The sequence below is a fragment of the Petromyzon marinus genome, unplaced genomic scaffold (genome assembly GCF_048934315.1).
Source record: "Petromyzon marinus isolate PM22_M1 ecotype Great Lakes invasive population unplaced genomic scaffold, UKy_Petmar_22M1.pri1.0 PM_G_Scaffold_84, whole genome shotgun sequence".
Taxonomy (NCBI): Eukaryota; Metazoa; Chordata; class Hyperoartia; order Petromyzontiformes; family Petromyzontidae; genus Petromyzon; species Petromyzon marinus.
The window spans coordinates 347,490-372,233 of NW_027423040.1; the positions used below are offsets into that span (position 1 = coordinate 347,490).

General features: G+C 47.2%; 1 protein-coding gene across 1 annotated transcript; it reads left to right on the forward strand.

The window, feature by feature from the left end:
* The first annotated feature begins 10,156 nt into the window (after nt 1-10,156).
* On the forward strand, nt 10,157-24,744 carry LOC142921680 (protein LSM14 homolog B-like). Its single transcript, XM_076062985.1, has 8 exons — nt 10,157-10,196; nt 11,796-11,919; nt 13,515-13,723; nt 16,583-16,729; nt 17,437-17,583; nt 19,042-19,144; nt 20,342-20,591; nt 24,088-24,744. Exons 1-7 carry the CDS (start codon nt 10,157-10,159, stop codon nt 20,547-20,549), a joined length of 978 nt encoding a protein of 325 aa, XP_075919100.1. The 3' UTR covers nt 20,550-20,591; nt 24,088-24,744.

A 24,744-nucleotide genomic window follows, 5' to 3' on the forward strand; every position in this document is an offset into this window, starting at 1 on the left:
GAGTGTACTAGTGGTGAGTAGTGGTGAGTGGTGAGTAGTGGTGAGTGGTGAGTGTACTAATGGTGAGTGTACTAGTGGTGAGTAGTGGTGAGTGGTGAGTAGTGGTGCGTGGTGAGTGTACTAGTGGTGAGTGTACTAGTGGTGAGTAGTGGTGAGTGGTGAGCAGTGGTGAGTGGTGAGTGTACTAGTGGTGAGTGGTGAGTGTACTAGTGGTGAGTGTACTAGTAGTGAGTAGTGGTGAGTGGTGAGTGTACTAGTGGTGAGTGTACTAGTGGTGAGTAGTGGTGAGTGGTGAGTAGTGGTGAGTGGTGAGTGTACTAGTGGTGAGTAGTGGTGAGTGGTGAGTAGTGGTGAGTGGTGAGTGTACTAGTGGTGAGTGGTGAGTGTACTAATGGTGAGTGTACTAGTGGTGAGTAGTGGTGAGTGGTGGGTGTACTAGTGGTGAGTGTACTAGTGGTGAGTGTACTAGTGGTGAGTAGTGGTGAGTGTACTAGTGGTGAGTGTACTAGTGGTGAGTAGTGGTGAGTGGTGAGTAGTGGTGAGTGGTGAGTGTACTAATGGTGAGTGTACTAGTGGTGAGTAGTGGTGAGTGGTGAGTAGTGGTGCGTGGTGAGTGTACTAGTGGTGAGTGTACTAGTGGTGAGTAGTGGTGAGTGGTGAGCAGTGGTGAGTGGTGAGTGTACTAGTGGTGAGTGGTGAGTGTACTAGTGGTGAGTGTACTAGTAGTGAGTAGTGGTGAGTGGTGAGTGTACTAGTGGTGAGTGTACTAGTGGTGAGTGTACTAGTGATGAGTGGTGAGTGTACTAGTGGTGAGTGGTGGGTGTACTAGTGGTGAGTGTACTAGTGGTGAGTGTTGAGTAGTGGTGAGTAGTGGTGAGTGTACTACTGGTGAGTGTACTAGTGGTGAGTGGTGAGTGTACTAGTGGTGAGTGGTGAGTAGTGGTGAGTGGTGAGTAGTGGTGAGTGTACTAGTGGTGAGTAGTGGTGAGTGTACTAGTGGTGAGTGGTGAGTAGTGGTGAGTGGTGAGTAGTGGTGAGTGTACTAGTGGTGAGTGTACTAGTGGTGAGTGTACTAGTGGTGAGTAGTGGTGAGTGTACTAGTGGGGGAGTGGTGAGTGTGCTAGTGGTGAGTGTACTAGTGGTGAGTGGTGAGTGTACTAGTGGTGAGTGTACTAGTGGTGAGTGTATTAGTGGTGAGTGTACTAGTGGTGAGTGGTGAGTAGTGGTGAGTAGTGGTGAGTGTACTAGTGGTGAGTGTACTAGTGGTGAGTAGTGGTGAGTGTACTAGTGGTGAGTGTTGAGTAGTGGTTAGTGTACTAGTGGTGAATGTACTAGTGGTGAGTGGTGAGTGTACTAGTGGTGAGTGTACTAGTGGTGAGTAGTGGTGAGTGTACTAGTGGTGAGTGGTGAGTGTACTAGTGGTGAGTGTACTAGTGGTGAGTAGTGGTGAGTAGTGGTGAGTGTACTAGTGGTGAGTGTACTAGTGGTGAGTGTACTAGTGGTGAGTGGTGGGTGTACTAGTGGTGAGTGTACTAGTGGTGAGTGGTGAGTGTACTAGTGGTGAGTGTACTAGTGGTGAGTGGTGAGTAGTGGTGAGTGGTGAGTGTACTAGTGGTGAGTAGTGGTGAGTGTACTAGTGAGTAGTGGTGAGTGTACTAGTGGTGAGTGTACTAGTGGTGAGTGTACTAGTGGTGAGTGTACTAGTGGTGAGTGGTGGGTGTACTAGTGGTGAGTGTACTAGTGGTGAGTGGTGAGTAGTGGTGAGTGTACTAGTGGTGAGTGGTGAGTAGTGGTAAGTGGTGAGTGTACTAGTGGTGAGTGTACTAGTGGTAAGTGGTGAGTAGTGGTAAGTGGTGAGTGTACTAGTGGTGAGTGTACTAGTGGTGAGTAGTGGTGAGTGTACTAGTGGTGAGTAGTGGTGAGTGTACTAGTGGTGCGTAGTGGTGAGTGTACTAGTGGTGAGTGTACTAGTGGCGAGTGTACTAGTGGTGAGTAGTGGTGAGTGTACTAGTGGTGAGTGTACTAGTGGTGAGTAGTGGTGAGTGTTGAGTGTAAACTCACCAGGCGATGCTGAACCCCCCAGACCCGGATCCAACTCCACACCACGAACCGGTTCCAAACACAAGTCGACAAGGAATTGATTCAGACGCTAAGTCGATTCCTCATGCAATTCAATGAGCAATCGATTTCTAATACAATCTACAATCCGATTCCCTGTGCAAGTCAATGGGAGTCGATTCTTAATGCGATTAAAAAGGAGTCGACTCCTCACGAAACAATGAGAATCAATTTGTACGGTGGAGTCACGGAGGTAAAATAAAATAAAACAAAAGAAAACAATTAAATCACAACGTTTCGGAGGCAACACAAGTCTCCTTCTTCAGGTGGAACAGACACACCGGAACATCAGTGTCAAGTGGACAGCTCAGTGACACAGAATTAGTAAAGTTGGACTACATGTTTATTTCTCGAAAGCATTTTGGCTGTAGACCAGTGTAACAAGTCAAAAATTTAACTGGAGGCTTTATTTCTTCCAGCACAAGACGCATGATATGGTAGCTGCAGTAAGCCACCCACCGCCGACACACACACACCCACGTGTATTTGTGGATGCACTAAGCCGACACACACACACACACCTGTACTTGTGGTTGCACTAAGTCCGACACACACACACACCTGTACTTGTGGATGCACTAAGTCCGACACACAAACACACACCTGTACTTGTGGATGCACTAAGTCCGACACACACACCGACCCATCTGTACTGGTGGATGCACTAAGTCTGACACACACACACACCGACCCACTGTACTGGTGGATGCACTAAGTCCGACACACACACACCTGTACTTGTGGATGCGTTAAGTCCGACACACACACCGACCCACCTGTACTGGTGGGTGCACTAAGTCCAACACACACACACACCTGTACTTGTGGATGCACTAAGTCTGACACACACACACACACCTGTACTTGTGGATGCACTAAGTCCGACACACACACACACACCTGTACTTGTGGATGCACTTAGTCCGACACACACACACCTGTACTTGTGGATGCACTAAGTCCGACACACACACCTGTACTTGTGGATGCACTAAGTCCGACACACACACACCTGTACTGGTGGATTCACTAAGTCCGACACACTCACACACCGACCCACCTGTACTTGTGGATGCACTAAGTCCGACACACACACACACCTGTACTTGTGGATGCGTTAAGTCCGACACACACACAACGACCCACCTGTACTGGTGGATGTCCTCGAAGGACTTGGAGTTGTTGATGGCGAAGACGCAGAGGAAGTGCTGGCGGTCGGAGACTGAAATGGTGGCGGCTGAGGAGCTTGTTCACTAGCTCACTCCTTGTTTAAAAAATGTTGCTTTGAAGGTCTCGCTCTCAAAATAACGCTCCCAAATAATCAACAGATATTGGTAGTGTGCTGCTATCGACCGCCTAGTGGGAAGGATGTTGAAGCTGCGTCTGCACTGAGAGAGCTTTTTGGGCGCCTCCCTAAAGGTGAAATAGTTTTAGTGGGTGATCTAAATTGGAATTGGCTAAACCCGCCGGCCGTGGCCACACATTTTGCAGATGAATTTAATCTGTTTCAATTAATAAATGTCCCCACAAGACCCAACCTAAAATATTCGGGACAGTCAACTCTGCTTGACGTCCTATTGACATATGCCCCTCACAATTTCACACTGACTGGTGTTCTGGGTAATAACCTTAGTGATCACTCCTTCATTTTTGGAGTGAGATCATCAGCCAGACCCAAAGCCCCCCTAAATTGGTTGAAAAGCACTCTATGAGACACTTCAGCACTCAGGCATTTGCTAATGATGTGCTTCACTCGGATATTGACAAGGTCTGTGATATCCCCAACCTGATTACGGCTTGGGAGACTTTCAGGTACACGTTTCTCCAAATTCTTAACAAGCATGCTCCGTTGGTTAGATTTAAAACTAAATGCAACCGCCCACCATGGTTTGATCATTTGATTACAAAGCTAATGAAAACTAGGGACAAGGCTTGGGCATGTGCTGAGAAAAGTAATTTGGTCAATGACTGGCTAGAATACAGGATTTTAAGGAATAGATGCGTCAAAAAAAACGGCATGCAAAAAATGCCTACTTTTCCTCCACTCTCCTGGAATCACATGCAAATGCCAGGATTTTCTTGAAAACAAATATATCGAAAAGGCATCCAAAACAGACAATCTGCCCGTTGAGCTTAACCGAAATGGGGAATATTTTTCAGATCCCAAAAAAATAGTTGACAATTTTAACCTTCATTTTTCTGAAGCTGGTAATCTTTTTTTATAATGTATTGGGAGTCACCTCTGCTCATGCAAATTCCTACACCCCTGTCCAAACATTAAACGAATTTAGTTTCCAGACAATCCACGAAAGTAATGTTCTGAAACAACTGTCTTACCTCAAAGGGTCTTCCTCTTCCGGAGCAGATAGTATTCCCGTCTTTGCTCTACTAAATGTTGGTCACCTAATATACAAACCTATAGCCCATATTTTCAACCTGTCCATCAAAGAAGCAACAGTTCCTCTAGAATGGAAACATTCCTATGTCCGTCCACTTCACAAAGGGGGCCCTAAAGATGATCCAAATAACTACTGACCTATCTCAATTTTGTCCCCGTTGATGAAAATTTTTGAAAAATTATTGACCTACCAAATTAGCAGTTTCCTGTCCACCAACAATCTACTACATCTAAAACAATCTGGGTTCGGAAAAAAATACAGCACCACATCTGCTGCATTAGACTCTCTGAATCACATTTACAGTAGCCTTGATAATAAGCAGTACTGTACCTGTCTTTTTCTAGACCTGTCCAAAGCTTTTGATACAGTAGACCACAACACCCTGCTTAGTAAATTAAGTTGCCTCGGTTTTTCCGAAAACACAGTAAAATGGTTACAAAATTACCTCTTTTCTCGCACCCAAACTGTATTCACAGATGGTTGGAGGTCAAACAGTGTTAAGATAACAAAAGGGGTTCCACAGGGTTCCATCCTCGGCCCCCTTTTCTTCTCTCTTTATGTCAATGACTTGGGCACTGACCTGGATCATTCCAGGGTAAATCTTTTTGCAGATGACACAATAGTGATTACTGCTGGCCGCTCTCCGGATGACGTGATTGCTAAGCTACAGGGTGATTTCAACAAACTACAACATCAGCTAGTTGCTCTTAAACTAGTCCTGAATACCTACAAAACCAAGGTGCTATGCTTCTCACCAGGACTAAAGCAGGAAGTCATGTTTCCCCAATTACATTCCTTAAATAATTATAAAATAGAGCAAGTCAAGATCTATAAGTATCTTGGGGTCATCCTGGATTCAAAACTGAATTTTGAAGATCACATTGATTATATTGGTAAAAAGACACAAATAAAAATTGGTTTTCTGTATCGACACAAGCACTGCTTCCCCCCAATGTTCCGTTTGGAATTGATAAAAGCTACCATACTGCCTCTACTTGACTACTGTGACATCGTGTATAAATCAGCCCCAAGTACTGTACTGAAGAAGCTTGATTCCATCTATCACTCGGCCTTAAAATTTACATTGAACTGCACATATAGGACTCACCACTGTGATCTCTACATTGGGTCAAACTTAACGTCTCTTAATGTTCGACGGCTTGTGCACCAGATCTTATTTATTCACGATGTACTTACAAAAAAATCCACAGACTACCTGCTGGATCTCCACTCTATTTCAAATAACAAATTTGACCTCAGGTCTTCGCTCATTTACCAGCTTCACATTCCCTATTGCCGTAGGAAGGGCCTTTGCTATTGATGCCCCCAGAGTCTGGAATGCTATTGCCAATAAACTGCAACTTGAATCGCTACCAATGAGATCTTCTCTCAAAACTGCTCTCGAGGAGTTGTACACCCCTAGCTGCCACTGCTATTCATTGGCATAACATAAAATAAAATGTTTCGCTCCGGATGACGCTGCAAAGTATTATCTGTATTTTGATTTAGCGTGCTGATCTTAAAGGTACATTGAGTAATTTGATACTCAGACCGATGCATCTGTTGTTGTGGAGTAACTCATGCAGCCAACTATGGCTCTAGGATTTGGTGTTACATGTTATTTATGTAGTTCATTGTAAAAATTCGGTCACAGTCCCTGTGATCACTGTTACGCTGCAATTATGGCTTTATTTTTTGGTGATTTGGAAAACGTTTTTAGGTTTGGACATGTTTGTTTTGTTGTAGTACGGAGTTAAACTGATGGCCTTAATCTAAGTTTTTGTGGTTGTTGTTTGACTTGCATCCCACTGGGATTTTTTGCACACAGCGTTGGTGTACGGCTAATTTTCAGGAATATTTTGCTGTTTTTTTCATGGATTTTCTGTTTGCACAGTCACATAGTCACTTTAAGATGTTTTTCTTGTTCGTGTTTTTGTTTTTTTTGTTTGTTGTGGTTGCACCCGATTCAAGAGCCGAATCGCTCACAGGGCTAAAATAAACTGAAAACTGAACTGGGCCTTCAAACCGTCACGGAGAGACGTGGGTGGAGGAGGGGCGGGGTTTGAAGGGGGCGTGGTGGAAGGAGGCGGGGCGGGGTGGAAGAGGGCGGGGCGGTGCAAGGGGGCGGGGTGTAAGGGGGCGGGGTGGGGGTGTAAGGGGCGGGGTGGACGGGGGGCAGGGTGGGCGGGGTGGGGAAATGCCCCTCGGTTTAAAAAAACGCCGCGTATTTCTATTGGTCGAGAAGCATGCACGTGACCCGCTTTATATTTCATGCAGTTCACATTCCTGGTTCTTTCGGTAAAGTCACGTAGATAGAAAATAAAAATTAAATAAAAAATTACTAAAATGAAACACAAAGCAAAAAACCCACGACGTTGAGCGGAAGAGAAACAAATCCCCCTCCCCCCACAATCCCGCCCACTTGGCGCTACCCAGAGTGCATTGCAGTGCCAGTGGCGTGTCCGTGAACACGTGGGGGATACGCCGTGAGTTGTTGCCATCATCATCAACACCATCATCATCATCAACAACACCACCATCATCATCAACATCACCATCATCATCAACACCATCCTCATCAACACCATCATCATCAACATCATCAACACCACCATCATCAACAACAACACCATCATCATAAACACCACCATCATTAACACCATCATCACCATCATCAACAACACCACCATCATCATCATCAACACCATCATCAACATCACCATCATCATCAACACCATCATCATCAACACCATCATCATCAACATCATCAACACCACCATCATCATCAACATCACCATCATCATCAACACCATCATCATCAACACCATCATCATCAACATCATCAACACCACCATCATCATCAACATCACCATCAACAACAACACCATCATAAACACCACCATCATTAACACCATCATCACCATCATCAACAACACCACCATCATCATCATCAACACCATCAACATCACCATCAACAACAACACCATCATCATAAACACCACCATCATCATCAACACCACCATCATCAACACCACCATCAACACCACCACCATCAACACCACCACCATCAACACCACCACCATCAACAAGACCATCATCATCAACACCACCAACATCATCAACACCACCACCATCAACAACACCACCACCATCAACACCACCACCATCAACACCACCATCAACAACACCACCATCATCACCATCATCAACACCACCACCAACACCATCATCATCATCGTCGTCGTCTCACGATCCGGGCCAAGTTCCCCCCTCCCCCCCCTCCTCCTGCCCGGCCCCACCAAGGCGGCCCCACCAGCCCCTCTCGTCGCCCGTAGCCAGAGCCGGCGACCATGGCCACTTGGGCGGCCTGCATGGGCGTCAGGATGAGCTTGCTCTCCATGGCGGGCATCCGCTACGAGGGCATCCTCTGTGACATCAACACGGACGACTCCACCGTCGTCTTGGCGAAAGGTTACGCACTGGGGGGTGGGGGTGGGTGGTTCACGGGATGACTGTGGACACCGCGAAGCTGCGGGTTAGGGGTTTAATGAAGCCGCTTGAGTCGTCCTAACAGGCGACTCGCTCGGGCAGCAGCAGCAGCAGGAGGAGGAGGAGGCCTTGGGACTGGGGAAAGTTTGCCAGGAGGAGGTGAACGTGTCGGCGACGTTGTCGCCTTCTGGACAGATTGGTGTGGGTGTCGTGGGGTCAATGTGTGGGGGGGGGGTATTAAAGAGGGGTTTGACCCTTTTCAGGGCAATCAAACAGGAGGTGTTAAGATGCTCAAACGACAAATAAGATAGTCTTTGGTTTTTTTCGGTAAAGTCACGTAGGTGAAAAAAATCAATAAAATAAATGAAAAGAAATAAATGAAATCATGATTGTATTGGATTGCTGTATGTACTTTTGCGTTTTCAATTAACCTGGATTTGTAAGAGAGTCCTTAATCTCAGTGGGAATTGCCCAGAAATGTTTAAAATAACAGCCATTGATACGTCACGTGGGGGTCAGACATTTGTGACGATGTGTGACGAGGGGCGGTGGGGAGTTGAGAAATGTGACGTCACATCAAAATTCGCAACTTTAAATATAGACAACACGTTCTACTTATCTTGGTTATTTCGGTAAAGTCACGTAGAATGGAAATAAAATAATAAAAATAAAGCAATAACATTTAATTTTCAATAAAATTTTATTATGTTTTATTATTTACTTTATTTGATTTTTTAATAAAATGTTATTTTATTATGTTTTATTTTATTTCCATTCTACGTGACTTTACCGAAAGAACCAATAAGATGGATCCCTGCAGTCACGAAAGCTTTAAATCAAAACGTTCTACTTAATTAAATAGACTTTTTAATAAATGTTTTCACCTACAACATCAGAGTGCAGCGCCACATTAAATACGCGCTACAATGATAATAGTTTAAAGAGATTTGAAGCATGTTTTATATATTTTTTTTGGGGGGGGGTGGCAAAAATCGTCCAAAATCGCGCGACGTCATTTATGGCCGGCGCCTCTAGCTGTACTGGGACAAAGTTCTTCAACTCGTCACCCGCTTAATCACGAATGTTCTGAGGTTGTTGTTCTTGCTGGTTCTGGGTCGCAGTGGTTTCAAGTATTTTTCAACGAAGGTTATTGGGTGCACAGCCGTTTCAATACGGGCACACATTGTTTCGTCCATCTGTTTGCGTTTCTCCCTTGGCAACGGGACCTCGTTGGCTAAACGTTGATGTTTATAAGGGCAGGGGGTGACCAATAAGGGTTTGAATCGATCTGTAACAATCTAGGGGCACTGATAAGGGGTTGACAGCTATGTCAACACGAACGCGCGATTAACCCCGTTGACCTGAAAAAGTTCGTGGTTTCGGTGCGTGCGCGTGTTCAAGTTTCAAGTTTCATTTATTAGGTATACCCCTGTGAGCCATGCGGCTCTTAAGTCGGGTGCAACCGCAACAAACAACATTTGAACACAGAGCATCTTAAAGCGACAACGCGTAACAGAAACATTCTGGAATAAACCAGCAAATATTCCACACAAAAAAAACTTATTAAAACGCTGTGTGCAAAAATCAAGTGTTGAAGCCGGGTCGGTAGTCACAGGGCAATGAGACGTGGCTGGTCATAGACGGCGCGTGACCCGGCCAAAGAGCCCGGCGGTGCCACATAAGGGGCCGTCCATAAATGACGTCACGTGATTCTGAACGATTTTTTTGACCCCCCCCGCCCTCAAATATGACGTCACAAAGCTCTGCCCCCTCCCCCCTCACCCCCCCCCCCCCCGCAAAAAAAAAAACACGCTTCAAATCGCTTTAAACTATTGTTGTCATTGTAGTGCGTATTTAATGTGCCGCTGCACTCTGATCTTGTAGGAGAAAACATTAAAAAGTCTAATTAAGTGGAACGTGTTGTCTATATTTAAAGTTGCGCATTTTGATGTGACGTCACATTTATCAAACTCCCCCCCCCCCCCAGTCGTCACACATCGTCACAAATGTCTGACCCCCCCCCCCCCCCCAGGTGCGTGACGTCATTTCTGGACGGCCCCAAAACAGTTAATTTGGAAATGTTCCAGATTCATTTTTGTCTTCATTCACAGATTTGGGCCAACGGCACCTGTCGGGATTAAATTGGCACAATGGAGAACTTCTTCTTTGCGACGGTGATGATAGCGATTTGTGATGTTGATACCCATAAACATTCAATACCTGCAGGCATATGGCTAATGGATGACAGGCTATTGGTTTTAATACAGCTAAGACGTAATAAAATAAAATACATATAAAATAAATTTCATTTATATTTTATTTAAATAAAAATAAAATAAATTTCATTTTGAGTTTATGTTTTATTTTTATTATTTTATTATTTCCCTTCTATGTGACTTTACCGAAAGAAACCAGAATATTTAATACAGCTTGTTGCAGGAAATAAATGAATCTCAATTTTTGGCTTGCAGAGTTGAGAAATGTGTGCAGCTCGAAACCCCGCGAGCTAGATTTGATTCCTGGCTACAGACAACGTCGTCGGTGGTGGCTTTGTATCCCAACACATTCTGGGCTTCGCGTAGGTAGACTGCCTTCAAGTGAAGTTACCTGGTGCGGTGTGTAAGTGAAAAAGATGATTAAATCAGCACTGGGGAGAATGAAGGTAGCTGAACCAGCTAGAAACTATTTTAAAGAATTGTTTAGGTTGCGGGTAAGGCCCACTTACTATATCGCTCTTTCAGAAGCGACCTGCCCACAAATGGTAGGTAACGCAATGAAGTGGCTTAGCGCGTGGGAACGTTTAGCCGCCAAATACTCTAAACGGATTCACAGATTTGGGCCAACGGCACCTGTCGGGATTAAATTGGCACAATGGAGAACTTCTTCTTTGCGACAGTGATGATAGGGATTTGTGATGTTGATACCCATAAACATTCAATACCTGCAGGCATATGGCTTATGGATGATGGGCTATTGGTTTTAATACAGCTAAGACATAATAAAATAAAATACATATAAAATAAATTTCATTTTAATTTTATTTAAATAAAAATAAAATAAATTTCATTTTTATTTTATTATGTTTTATTTTTATTATTTCCCTTTTACGTGACTTTACCGAAAGAAACAAGAATATTTAATATAGCTTGTTACAGGAAATAAATGAATCTCAATTTTTGGCTTGCATGGCTTGCAGAGTTGAGAAATGTGTGCAGCTCGGAACCCCGCGAGCTAGATTTGATTCCTGGCTACAGACAACGTCGTCGGTGGTGGCCTTGTATCCCAACACATTCTGGTTTTCGCGTAGGTAGACTGCCTTCAAGTGAAGTTACCTGGTGTGGTGTGTAAGTAAAAAAGATGATTAAATCAGCACTGGGGAGGATGAAGGTAGCTGAACCAGCTAGAAACTATTTTAAAGAATTGTTTAAGTTGCGGGTAAGGCCCACTTACTATATCGCTCTTTCAGAAGCGACCTGCCCACAAATGGTAGGTAACGCAACGAAGTGGCTTATCGAAGGACCTGGAGGGGGGGGGGGGATCCGCTCGACCCATGGGAAGAGAAAACCTCGCTGACTCCAAATATACAGCAGGTGTTGTCAGGGTTGGGATGAAACGCATGACCTTCGATATATACCAGGCGAGGTAGTTAAGTTCTCACCACAGTGGCGCCCAAAACCCACAACCACGCACTTGCTCCGACCTGCATAGGTGCTCTCGACCGTAACAACGCTTGACCAAACGGGTACGTGGAGGTCTGTACCGGCGGCGGGCGTCTTTGTGTGCGCGCAGTGTGCTTGCGCGGGACGGAGGGGCGCCCCGCCGACCGTCCCATTGCCCCTCGCGAGGAGGTCTTCGAACACATCGTCTTTCGCATCAGCGAGATCAAGGACTTGACCCCGTGCGAGTACATGCTGTCCGCTCTGCACCACGACGTGGCCATGGTGCAGGTGAGAGGTGCAGCCGCTCTTTACCATTAAACTATTTATTTATTGTACCATGTGAGGCCCACCGAGCTACTTAACTCTCTTTTCAGAAGCGACCCGGCCACAAATGATTTGCTCAACGAAGCGGCTTATCGCGTGGACATTTCCAGCAGCCAAATACTCCAAATGCACGTCGGTTCTAAAACGTGGAGGTAGAAACTGGATGACCCAGAGAAATCCACGTGACCACGGGGGAGGACGTTGAAAACTCCAAAAATATGCAGGCGTCGGGGGTCTGGATCAAACCCCACGACCTATTGTACTCCAGGCGAGGTAGTTAACATCTTGCCACTGCAGCAGTGCCATGGTTTAGGGGAGTGGTGGCACAGTGGTTGATGCGCTGCACCACAAACCCGCCTACGACCCACCGAGGTTTGATTCCCACTTACGGCCAACGCCAGGTGACGATTATCTGAAACGGTCCCGGGCTTTTCCTGAGGTCTATCCAATGAGCACCTGGTGCGATGTATAAACATCGCCACTGGGGAGAAGGCGGTCGGGCGTGGGTCTGGCTTCCCCACCTCCTCCGTGTGCTTTGCCGGCCTCGTAGTTGCTCGCACTGCACTTGCCCCGAACGTCCGTTAAGCCTTTAAGGGACATCTTTGGCAACATGTTGACAAAATGTGGAAAAAAAAGTCAACGCTGATCGGCCGCATTTCGGGCAAATTTTCCCTTCACGGCACTGGAATCGAGGAAGCCAGAGATGGTGGAGAATACGAGGTTGGAGACTGCACTTCACACTCGGGGGGCTTGATGAAAGTTGCATTTGAGAGTTACAATAGTTAGCTAACAGTGGTAGCTGTGGAGGGTTTTTACAGGTTGAGGAGGAGGAGATGGAAGAGGCTACCAAGATCCGAGCCCGGGTGCCAGCGTGCCAGTGGCTGAATTGCGCAACCCTTGGCACCTGATTGGCTCTCGGGTGATGACATCGCAATTATCCCTCCTCCTAAGACCGAAACGGGAGAATCTCTCATGGTAGCCTGATGACTTACAGAGGTTCTCTGTAAGCCATCTGGCTACCATGAGAGATTCGTTCATGAGGCTATCCACATATACAAACACAGAGACAATTTCAACCGAGAGGAAGGAATTCTGGCTTAGCAATCATTGGAAGGATTTGATAAACCATTCCGGGTCTTAATTGATTGTTCACGCTTACGGTGGCTTTCAGACCGCATCCATCATTTTCGTCTCCCCCCTCCTCTTTTCCGAACATAGATGGACTTGTCCATCTGAATAACTGCCAAATCGCTCTCCGTGGTGCTAATGTAAAAAAAAAACCCGCCACTTTTTAAAAAAAAATGTCTTGCTGTGGTTTTTACACCTGATGATGATTGCTTGTCTTGCAGTCGAAACGTCGTGAGAATTTTAAAGTTTTATATTTTTATTATTTTATTGTTTCCCTTCTACGTGGTGGTGACTTTACCGAAAGAACCAAGAAGGTGCATAAGAAGTTTGACATGCGTACGTCGTCCGTCGTGATTTGTTCTAATCGCTGCCTAACCCACCCTCACCCCCCGTCCAGTCCTCGCCGGGCACCCCGGGGGGGGGGCGCTGCTCGCTGCCACACGTGCGGTATCGGAGCGGCGGCGAGCTGCCACTCCGCGCCGGGCACGCCGACCGGACCCCCCCGCGGTGCCACGGGCGGCCACCCGGGCCACGCGCGGCACGACGCCTGGGCCACAGCGGTCGGGCACCGTCCCTTCGTGCAGCCTGCGTACGGAGGAGCTGCGGGTACGGGAGGGGGGGGGTGCGGTGTGCGGTAAACATCGGCACTGCAGGGCTGCACCTTTGCCCTCTTAATGCCACGTGGTTTCCGTTGCCCAGTGGCCTTGCCTCGGGTCGTTTTCGCCTTTTGCTCGTTTAGAGGCAACTGCGTGATTTCAATGCGATCTTAATTGAACGCAGTTGAGTTGCAGCTATCTTCATGGAATTATTTCCGTAAGCGCATGCAGGAAAATAAAAGGCTCTGTGTATAACAGCTCGATGATGATGATAATGCATAGTGCATGAGGACGAGCATTTTTGTTTTTACTTTGCGCTTGATGGTGATACCCAGTGATTGTATTTTAAATTGTCGCCTTTTCAGAATAACCCGTCATTTAAAGCGTTATTAGTTGGTGCCCTCTGTCAATGGACTGCTCGGCGAAGGCCACGCTGTCTTGTCATGCGGGGTGGGGTGGTTATTTGACCTGCCACGCTTCACTTGTGCGGTTGTGGTGAATGGGTAGGTGAGGAGCCAACCACCGATTTGGATATAATTCGCTCGTGATGTGGCTGAGAATCGAGTTATTTTTTGCGTCGTTGGGTTCGTAGTTGTTCGAGAGCCACTCTTCTACCACGAGATAATACAAATGTGGTGCTAAATGGGTTTTGTTGTTTGCAATAATGGCGTTTACCAAGAAAGCCGCTTTATTCAACGATCATTTGTGGCAAAGTGGCTTCTGAAAAAGTGCAAATATAGCTCGGTGTCTTGCCTGATAAAAAATAAAAACGTTTTAAAATTACCCCTCTTCCACAACTTAACCCAATTAAGATTTGCACCAACAAAATTTAATTGCGACTTCAAGGTCCTGCACGATGCATTTCTCCATGGCGATGATGAACGAAGACTTTCTTTTTTAAAATCTGTGGTTTTGTGAGAAACGAGGTTGCCAGAGGCAACTTGCTATATTGATCTCAATGAGGTGCTGTCGTGGTGCTGAGGTTGTGGCCACCCTGTTCACTGGCTGGGTATTGAGAGATGAGAGGATTTATGATCGGATCTCCACCAGCATCTCTTATCAAACACCTGACGCCCGATTTTGTAATGTCCAATGAGACGTCGTACGGAAATCTGATTGTTTTTTTGTTTTTTTTTCAACATTCTGGTTTGCCGAAAGCACATAAATTGGTGTGGTGCTCCAGGTGACAAATTTGATTTGTTGGGTGGCAGACGGTGTAGCAGAACATTGGCCATTGTAGAGCAGTACCCCAATTTACATTGGTGATGCGTTCCTGAAATGTGCGACGTAAATTGAAACAATTTTTTCCCAAAATACCGTACATCAATAATATATTTTGTCATCGAAAGCACAGTACATGTCGTCATGCGCGCGACACCACAGGGTAGTTTACAGGATAGGTGAAGCAAGAAGCGATGGGGATACAAGAAAGGATCGATGCTGTCACCGACGTAAATTGCGTTAGCGGTGTTCATAATAAAGCGACGACGTGAGAGGGGTGTAAGTTGTAAATTGATGTTGCTGTGTTACCCCACGATCGTCTCGCCCAGTGGTTCTTAATCCAGGGGTGCACGCACCCCTTGGGGGTTGCAAGATCCCCGTTCTGGGGATTTATTTCGAAGGTATATCATCGAAATACAGATTGCGCGCGGACCAAGTGCAACCGCTTTGTTTCATCAAACCCCCTACGTCTGTTGACGTTGCACGTTGTTTGTGAACGATTGAGAACCAAAGGGGTTGCAAGGCTGCGGCAAAGGTTACAAACAGCTACCGGTTTTAACGGAAGCATCGTGGATCCTCGCGCCGCCCGTGTTGGTGTAGCCGAGGCCTCCCTCTGCAGGCGGGAGGACGAGTCGTGAAGTCTGCCGTGGCTTGTGGACAAGAGCCCCGGTGACCCTCGTTCCACCGTCTCGTTTATTAATGTTAACCCCCCCCCCCACCCCCCCAATGTAATGCTGCCAGACCCATAAAAGTTGCGCGCAAACGCCCCTAACGACAAACGTGTGCTAATATTTTTATATTTTAAACCCGTGCGAAATAATCATTTTTGACGAAATATATGAATGGTGGTGCTATGGCAATTCTAGATTTGAAGCTTTCGTGACTGCTAGGATCCATACTCTTTGGTTCTATTGGGTAAAGTCACCACGTAGGTAAAAAATAAAATAACAAAAAATCATGACGTTTCGGCCACAACACAAGCGGCCTTCATCAGGTGAAGGGACGAGACTGTCTGGAGGACAGCGCTGGAGTGTCCTCCAGACAGTCTCGTCCCTTCACCTGATGAAGGCCGCTTGTGTTGTGGCCGAAACGTCGTGATTTTTGTTATTTTATTTTTTACCTACGTGGCTATGGCAATTGGTTGCATCAAGAGCAAATGAAAGCGGAGTTTCCGTTTCGTAAATGTCGGAGACGCAAACGGGGTGGTCGGCAAGCTCTGCGCTTGGCCGCCGAGTGATCTGTGCGGTTTTGACGGCCTCTCTCGAAGCGACGTAATAATGGCACGCTTGGCTACACTGGGATTTGTGTGCGGTGAGCCCCTCTGCCTGGTGACAACACAAACGTGTGACCTGCAGTCGTGAGGAACGATAGGGGGGGAGGTGTTGTGGTGGTAATGATGATGATGACACTGACACCACGATGGGTGATGGAGGGCTATGGCACTTGTGTCTTGCCCACACAGCTGTTGTAGAACGCCCCCCCCCCCGCCCCATAATACCAACAGCCGTTTTTCGCCACTAAGTGACGGTGACGTCACCACGGCGCCCGTGCCAGATGAGGTCGCGGGAGGGTCCCACGTGGCCCCCCCGACGGGTTGACGAACCGAGACGACCGGTGGGTGCGCGCCGGCTGTGCCCATCGCCCACAGGTGCGGCAGCGCCCACGGCCGGCGCGGCCGCTGCGCGCGTCAACGCCACGCCGCAGCAGCCGGCGAGGAAGAGCGGCACGGTGGATCGGGGGGTGCAGACGGCGCCCCGGCGGCGGTGGCGGAGGGCCCCCGTGAAGCAGATTGCAGGTACGGCTACGGGTGGTGTGGGTGGTGTTCGCCCTCCCCACCCGCCACCCCCCCATGCCGTCATTCATCTTTTCATCAAATTTGTAAGTTCGTTTTGAAGCAACGTGTCCCAATTTACAGTCGGCGTCTCGTACTGACGGAGACTAATTAATGCGTTTGCGTATTGAAGGCTCGCCGTGCACAGCTTCTGTGGACGCATTCATCGTGGGGCTTTGTAAATCGCGGTGGGAAGGCAAAAACCCCTTGCCACTTTTATCACTGACGTTGCCTCAAAGGCGACGCGGTGCATTAGCCTGGACTTTGGCAATGGCCTTTTGAACATGTGCAGAGGGCGGAGAGAATAACAGATTCTTGGCCGCTGGTGCCGACCTGAATACCGGGCAGCCGGTGCGCTATTTTTTTATGGTCGTGAATATTTACCCAGGAAATCTGGGTCGAAAGTAAGAGACTCACATTTGTCCATGAGGGTCCAGCAAAAGTTTTTTTTTCTTTGCAGCAGGGTGTACTCATTGATGCATTATTCCAATGGAGAAAGTTTGCAGGAAATGTTTCACATTTGGGGAGAACATGCAAACTTCCAAGTATACAGCAGGGGGTCGGGATAGAACCCACGAGCTCTTGCGTACCAGGCTAGGTAGTTAACATCTCACCACCGCGGCGTTGGTGGATCACAAACCGAGCTGCCGTTTATTTTTCTCTCCCCGCAGGCTCGAGCCGCCATGGGCGCCCCCAGAAGGCACAGGCCCTGAACCTGGGCGATGAGTTTCAGGCGGAGTTTGACTTTGAGAGCAGCAACGCGCAGCTGGACCGCGAGGAGCTGGACAAGGAGTTCCAGGACAACAAGGCCAAGCAAGGTGAAGGTGTCGGACCTTTTTTTTTAAAAGGAGCACTTTGAGGGACCCGGTTTCACACCACCACCACCACTCCTGTGGGATGTCTCCTTTTAGAATCAGAATATTTTTTTGTCCACTGGGGGATTTCGATGCGCTACAAAGGTTTTTTTGTCCACAGATGTTCAGTAGGGGCGGGTCAGAATGTAACAACATACAATACAAAAACACGATGGGAGTGCACAGTCTATAGGTCAAGTGAACATATCGCTTGAAAAAATAAAAATCAACTAATCTTGTCTTACCAGGTAAAGATCACTGAGCTATTCGCTTTTTCAGAAGCGACCAGGTCACAAATGATAGCTCAACGAAGTAGCTTATGTGGACATTTATATTAGGCCCTTTTTTTCATACGAGTTAGAGTAATCATGAGGAATGATAACTTGAGAAACTCTCTGCATTTGACAGCCTTTAGTAAGCTTGGCTGTCACTGCACTTGTGGGTGAGGGCCTCGCATCACTCTGGTCAGGTGTGGGTTGCAGAAAGAGTGGAGCTTGGACAATGTACAGCATGGATGTGCAGTGCAACAGTGGATTTGTCTTACACCGCCTCTCTTGTGCCAACAAATTATTAGGCGGCTGTGGGGGGGGGGGGTACCTTGCCTCGTGGGTTTCACCAAAACCCTGACCATTGTATATTTGGAGTTTGCATGCGTCTCTCTCCCCGTGGTAGTGTGGATTTTTCTCTGGGTCGGTTGAACATGTAGGCTTTTGCGACCAATATCATCCATGATAGATTTTTTTTTGGGTTGGATCACGATCTAACCCAAAAAAACCTGTTTTCTATGAGTCATCCGGTTTTTCCCTCCACATTTTAGAATCAACGTGCACTTATTGGAGTTTACCTGCCAGAAATTTTCATGTAATAAGCCACTTCGTTGAGCTATCATTTGTGGCCAGGTCTCTTCTGAAAAAGAGCCATATAGCTTGATGGGCCTGAAATATAATGCAAAGTTTATGGTCGTATTGTTTTAGCCCTGACTCGCATTGGTGAATGGTTGTATTTTAACAAATGGTAAAAACATTTGGAGAATCCCCTGTACTAAATGTTGGTCCCTTTAGGACCATGATGCACTTTTGACAATTTTTGTTCACGAGGAGCAATCTCCACGAGCGTCCATCACGGTGGCCTGTTGCCACTGCTGCCACGGCGTCTTCTGTTGAAAAGTTTGGTTCAACAAATCTGTACCGTCGCCCCCCTCTAGTGGCTCACCTCAGCCATCGCTATGAGGGAGACGAAGGTGGCCGGGCATGGTGCTAGGCCCACCCATGCCTTCGTGTGCCGTGCCGGCCTCGGGGTGCCACTCACTAAGAGCACTTGCCCCGATAGTCTGAAGCGAAATGGGGTGGGGATCTTTGTCTTTAATTGTCCAGGCCATCCCTTAATTAGTTTCTGACATTGACATCTCCCTTTGTGCTGCAGACATGCAGAGGGGTCCCAGCAGGAGCTCTGCCGTGTTTCCTGACAAATGCTTCTACGACAAAACAAGATGCTTCTTTGATAACATTTCCAAAGATGGCGGCAGGTAATGGCATTTCTGCCACTTGTGATTTTTAATTGGGTCTCCTTGCTCATCGCGGGGTTGATGGTCTCGGACGGGCCGTGGTGGCGGCACACCTTTATATACAGCGCCTGGAGGAGGCAAAGGGTTGGTGGTTCACAATCTTCTGCCATGTGCACCGACTTGCCAGGAGGTAGCAGTACAGCATGTTGATTCATCTCCATCTGTACGGAGATGGGGTTGCTGTTCCCCCCCCATTCACTCTCCCACCTTTGCACGTGTGGGTTTTCTTTGGTTTCGTCCCTCGTGTAATAAAAACTCACAAATGGAGTTGGCCTAACCATCCTAATATAGGATGACAGATCTCGGGCAATTGTTGGTGCCGTTGCTGGCTGCCTTCTCACTCGTATGCGGTTGACTACGCCTCCTGAATATCTGGAAACTTTGGGGCGTTGCAAATGTGTGACGTTAACTTTAATTACTCTGCGCAGAAAATGCACGCCGCGTGAATTGCGGTGTTGCGCTTGATTCGGGAAAAAATCCTAACTCGAAAATAAGAGGAAGAACCGTGTAATTATTTGACTGGGCACGAGGCGAACATTTCTCTAAAACGCAGGATGGTGTGGAACCGTGCAGGGAACCTCTAATGTAGGGTTTAGCGTTCACTCGAGCAATTCTGTAGTACCGTGATCTATCGTCATCCACAGGCCACTCTTCAACATGGTGTGGGGTGAGCCACTGCTCGGAGCGTCAGACAGAGTCGTTGTCGCGTAACAACAAAACTATTCGCGGTGCAAATCTAGTGGCTGCTCTGATTTATAATACTGCGGGCGCATTAACCGTAGGGATGTACGCCTGCTGCTTGGCAGGGAACATTCAAAGAATCCCGTGACGTGTTTTACAAGTGGCAGGCATTTTTCGTGTGCCGGTGTAAAAACTGCAATATTTGCCAAAATGAAAATGAGTGACTTACTGTGGCCCTTCTGCCAGTAGTAGTGGCACGAGCAAGAAGTTGTAGCACTGCATCTTTATCTCCTCCCTCCACCTCCAATACCAACACGCGCCATTCACTGCTCAGTGAAGGTACACGTGGAATGTCGAAGGCTCGCTGACAGGAGGTCATGGGACAGACCCCAGGTGGCCATGGATAGACTGAGATGACTGGCAAGATGCACCAGCTGTGCTCACAACCCCCGCCACCCCTTCCTTCCATCTTGTAAGGAACTGCCGCGTGACGTTGGCGGAGGAGCAGCGCTTGAACATGCAGACGTTCGGGGAGAACCTCCCGGCCGCGCGCAATCGCCGCTTCTGGCACAGTTGGGGCCACGCGTCCTGGCTCAACCGCCGGACCCTGTGGGGTGGGGACGGGCGGCCGGGCATGCCCAAAGCAGGGGTGCGGTCTCCTCTGCCGGCCAAGGTGCAGGCCTAGACAGATGATGATGATGAGGATGAGGAGGAGGAGCACGTGCAGGTAAGGGCAGCTCCCGCTCCTGCACTCCCGTTAAGCTGCAAAACAAAAATATCGAGAATCTGCTCGTGCCTCCCTGAGGAAGTCACGTGACTTGTGTGGCCATCCCTGCTGAATCCCTTACCCTCTGCCCCCAACCCCCCCCCCCCCCTGTGAAAATACCCTGCTCCGTGGAGGATGATAGAGAGACCCTTTTAAGGTATTGTCTCTGATCCCATTTTTCCATTTGTCTCCTCTACCCCTTTCTATTCCTCTTCCCATTCATTACGTCCTTGACTCTACTCGCCTTCTCGTGGTTGTAGCCATGGGTACACTTCTAGATTTAAAGCTTTCGTGACTGCAAGGATCCATACTCTTTGGTTCTATTCGGTAAAGTCACGTAGGTAAAAAATAAAACAACAAAATCACGACGTTTCGGCCACAACACAAGCGGCCTTCATCGGGTGAAGGGATCAGGCTGTCTCGAGGACAGCGCTGGAGTGAAACACAGCCACGCTCAGACCGCGACCTTTAAGCTGTGTGCGAGGAAACAAGGTGCCTTGACAAAGGAATTAGCATAAAAATTAGCATTTGATTGGCCGACTTAGCATAGAGGTGGTGTACGTGCGGGTGAACATGCCGTTTGGCGGGGGGGGGGGGGGGGGACTTTACCTATTGATAGTGTGAAAGGGGAATTTTTAAGAGCTGCGAAAGTTCGGGGTACCACTACTTGAAAAATATACTGTACCATTGAAAATTAGTTTAATGTTTAGTTCGATTTAGAACATCTTTCCAATGGTTGCTTAATTTGAAACCATCTTCTCGGTGAAGGGATCAGGCTGTCTCGAGGACAGCGCTGGAGTGACTTTACCGAATAGAACCAAAGAGTATGGGTACACTACCGCATTTGCTCACATAATATAATTTGCGTATTATATCGTGAACAACTTCTCAATCATCATTTATATAAAATCTTAAACATGACTAGATTTTTTTATCGATCAATTGCATGCCAAATTTAATGCTTTTGTACGATCTGACCTGCTGGAGGGCTACATGTGTAGTGGCCTTATTGACGTCGGAGACTGTTTACTTGAGGCAACACGTATTTATTACAGACACTTCTGTTACAGTTGCGAGTCTTATACTTGAAGAGGTAATGGCCTCTTCACCCGTACTTTATAGAGGGAAACGTTCCCCGAGCTTTAGCCCACGCTAGCTCCCTGGTTCCCTCTATCCTGTTCCTCTCCCGGGAGGCTATCTGACCTGGCCCAGCTTCGGCGCAGGTCCCGATCACCAGCCAGACGAGTCCGGCCCTCAGAGGGACATCGGCCCTCGCGGCTCCGGTGTCGCACCCTGGCTTGCTTTGCCCGGCCCTCAGAAGGTCAGCGAATCAAAGGAGTTCCAGGGTCTGGCTAGTCAATCTTCGTTCTTCACTGGCTCTTCATCTTGCTTGAGTTGAACTGCCTCTCAGCTCCCCGGGTCCCACCTTTTATACTGTCTCTCACTGAGGGGCGGGGCTGGGAGTGATCACAGCATCCCCCACAGCCCCCCAGGGTGGTGACCGTAGCGGACGTGTTTGTGGCCACCGTTATACAACCGCGTGTCACCCTCCCGTAACACCTCTACACGTGTTTGGAAGATCAAGAGGTACAAGAATGGTTATGGCCAAGATTGGTACAGGTTTTCTTCAAGTGTCAGAATGTCCTCTTGACGATTCTATTTGGATGCCACGGTGGCTAGGAGATGTTAACTCACTTTGCCTGGTATGCAGCAGGAGGTCTGGGGTTCCATCCCAACCCCGACGCCTGCTGCATATTTGGAGTTTGCAAGTTCTCCCCGTGGTCATGTGGATTTTTCTCCGGGTCCTCTGTTTTTTTTCCCTCCCACGTTTTTAAAAGCATGCGTTTTAGAGTATTTTGCTGCTATAAATGTCTACACGATAAGCCACTTCGTTGAGCTATCCATTTGTGGTGGCTGTCTCGGCCTCACTACGCTGCGTTGCATCACTGTCCGAGTAGTAAACCTTCAGAGCCAGGGTGACCATCCGACTCCAACATATTTAACGAATAGAACGACATAAAACTCATGGGAAAACACAGCACAAAATAGAGCATCTGTTAATACTTGCAATATCAATATAATTAATTGACACTGCAGCATCATAACATTGTCTTGGACAACATGAATCTCAATCATAGGTCCTGGATGGACCAGGTACCTACATTAGCACTGAATAGCTCTACAACAAGAGAATAAGCTACTATGTTCAATAAGGTCACTTTGTGTAATCACCATACTGCAGCCCAAATGTACAGCGCTGCTGCACATAACACTGAACTGTAGACGAGATACATCTTCATCCTTGCTCTCAAGAATGCATTAAAGTTACATGGGCACAAGTCTGGCTCGACTTATCTAATTACAAACAACTATTCACAATAATGCAAGTGGCAGGCTTCGTTGTTAACCAGGCCTCCATATTTATCGTAACAATTTAACAGCATTATAAAGGCATTTACAGCATTATAACGGCAATCCTAACATAACAGGAGTCCCAGTAATTATAAGAACACGAGGGGGTTTGGTGGCCAGCAGCACGCCCTGTCGCCTTTATCTCCCCAGTGGCGATGTTGACACCCAAGCAGTTACTCGTTTGGTGGCCGTGAGCGGGAATCGAACTCGGGTCGCCGGGTTCGTAGCGCAGCGTAGCGCTAACCACTACACTGCAATGCGTTACGCTTCCACATGCGAGGGTCACGTGACAGATTTGACGCCACAGCTCACTTGCCGTGCAAAAAAAATATGCATTATTGAGCTCCCCGCCCCCCCCCCCCCTAAAAAAAGTGTATTTTTTTTCATTTTTGCGTGGTGTACAGTCTGGTAAGTACCCACATGGCCAATTTCCAGTTGGTTGCAAGTCGGGAAGTACGCTAAACATTTTGAACAGGCACACATTCACAACTTTGCCTTTTATATATGGAGATAAACTAACTTGCAGACAATGATTCTTAAAGTCCCACAATGAGCAGATGCTCCCGTCTTCGCTGAGATGCTAATTGTGCCTCCATTTTGTACTCTTTGTAATGACTGACACCCCTGCCTTGCCTCGTCGCTTCGAGACCCTTAACGCGTCACTTCCAGGTCACGTGACCAAACTCGACACCATCATATCAGGAAGTTCCTGTGTAAACACAGCCCCATATCTGCCGTGGGGCAGAACAGTGGCCATGTCTCTCCGGAAAGAGCGCTGCATAGCTCCGTGGGCCTTACCTGGTAAAATACAAATGTAGAGTAGTTTCTTTCAAATGGAGTTGGTTGGCAACGCTCTCGTGCCCAATTTTAGAGATTGACGAAGGGAATTGGATGGTTTGGAGAGGCACCTTGTCACCAAATCTTGGCCTAAATCGGGACCACGCAAACCAAATTCTCCAAATGAGAATGGAGCCCTTTGTGGGGTCGACGATGATCTGTTGGTTTTGCTTCTTGATGTCGGCAATGCTTGCTTTTGTTGTTGCAGGTTGCAGAGAACTTCCTCCCAGAGTGTACATATATTGGGGGTTTGCTTGATTTAAAAAGTTAAAATTTGTTGGGTCTGAAGAAACGTTACGTAGAGGGGTAGTGCAAGGACTGTATGTGGGTTGTGTTAATTGATATGCGATTCTTTTAATGTCTATGGTGTGTAAATAAGATACACACCTCGTTTAGTTGAACACTTTACACATTTATAATTGTAAGTATAGTTTTAAACTTTAGTCTAATGGGTGTGGTAAAACATTTCTGTAAAGTCGGACTTAACTTTAAAGCTTTAATTGTCTCCTAAAATTGGTTATTTTGTGCGACCGGTCTTAAGCTGTAATGAGCATGGACATGACAATTTAATTGAGTTTTGTTTGTATTTCACAAGGCAGCATTAAATGTTGCAGAATTTATATTGGTGCATTCGCTGTGGTGAAATGGCCGGCAAATAATTAAGTTGGCCAACTGTTAGCTTTACAACATTGCTTCGTTGAATTTTTACTGCATTGCTTTAGATTCCTGTAAACTTTGTCCGTAATGTAGTACAATGCATGGCTTTAACAGGATCGGGGATGGTGGGAGGGGGGGGGGGTTGCTGTATTTGAAAAAAGTAAAGTGCATTTCAATAAATTGAGGCATCTGTTCCAGCTTGAGGGCC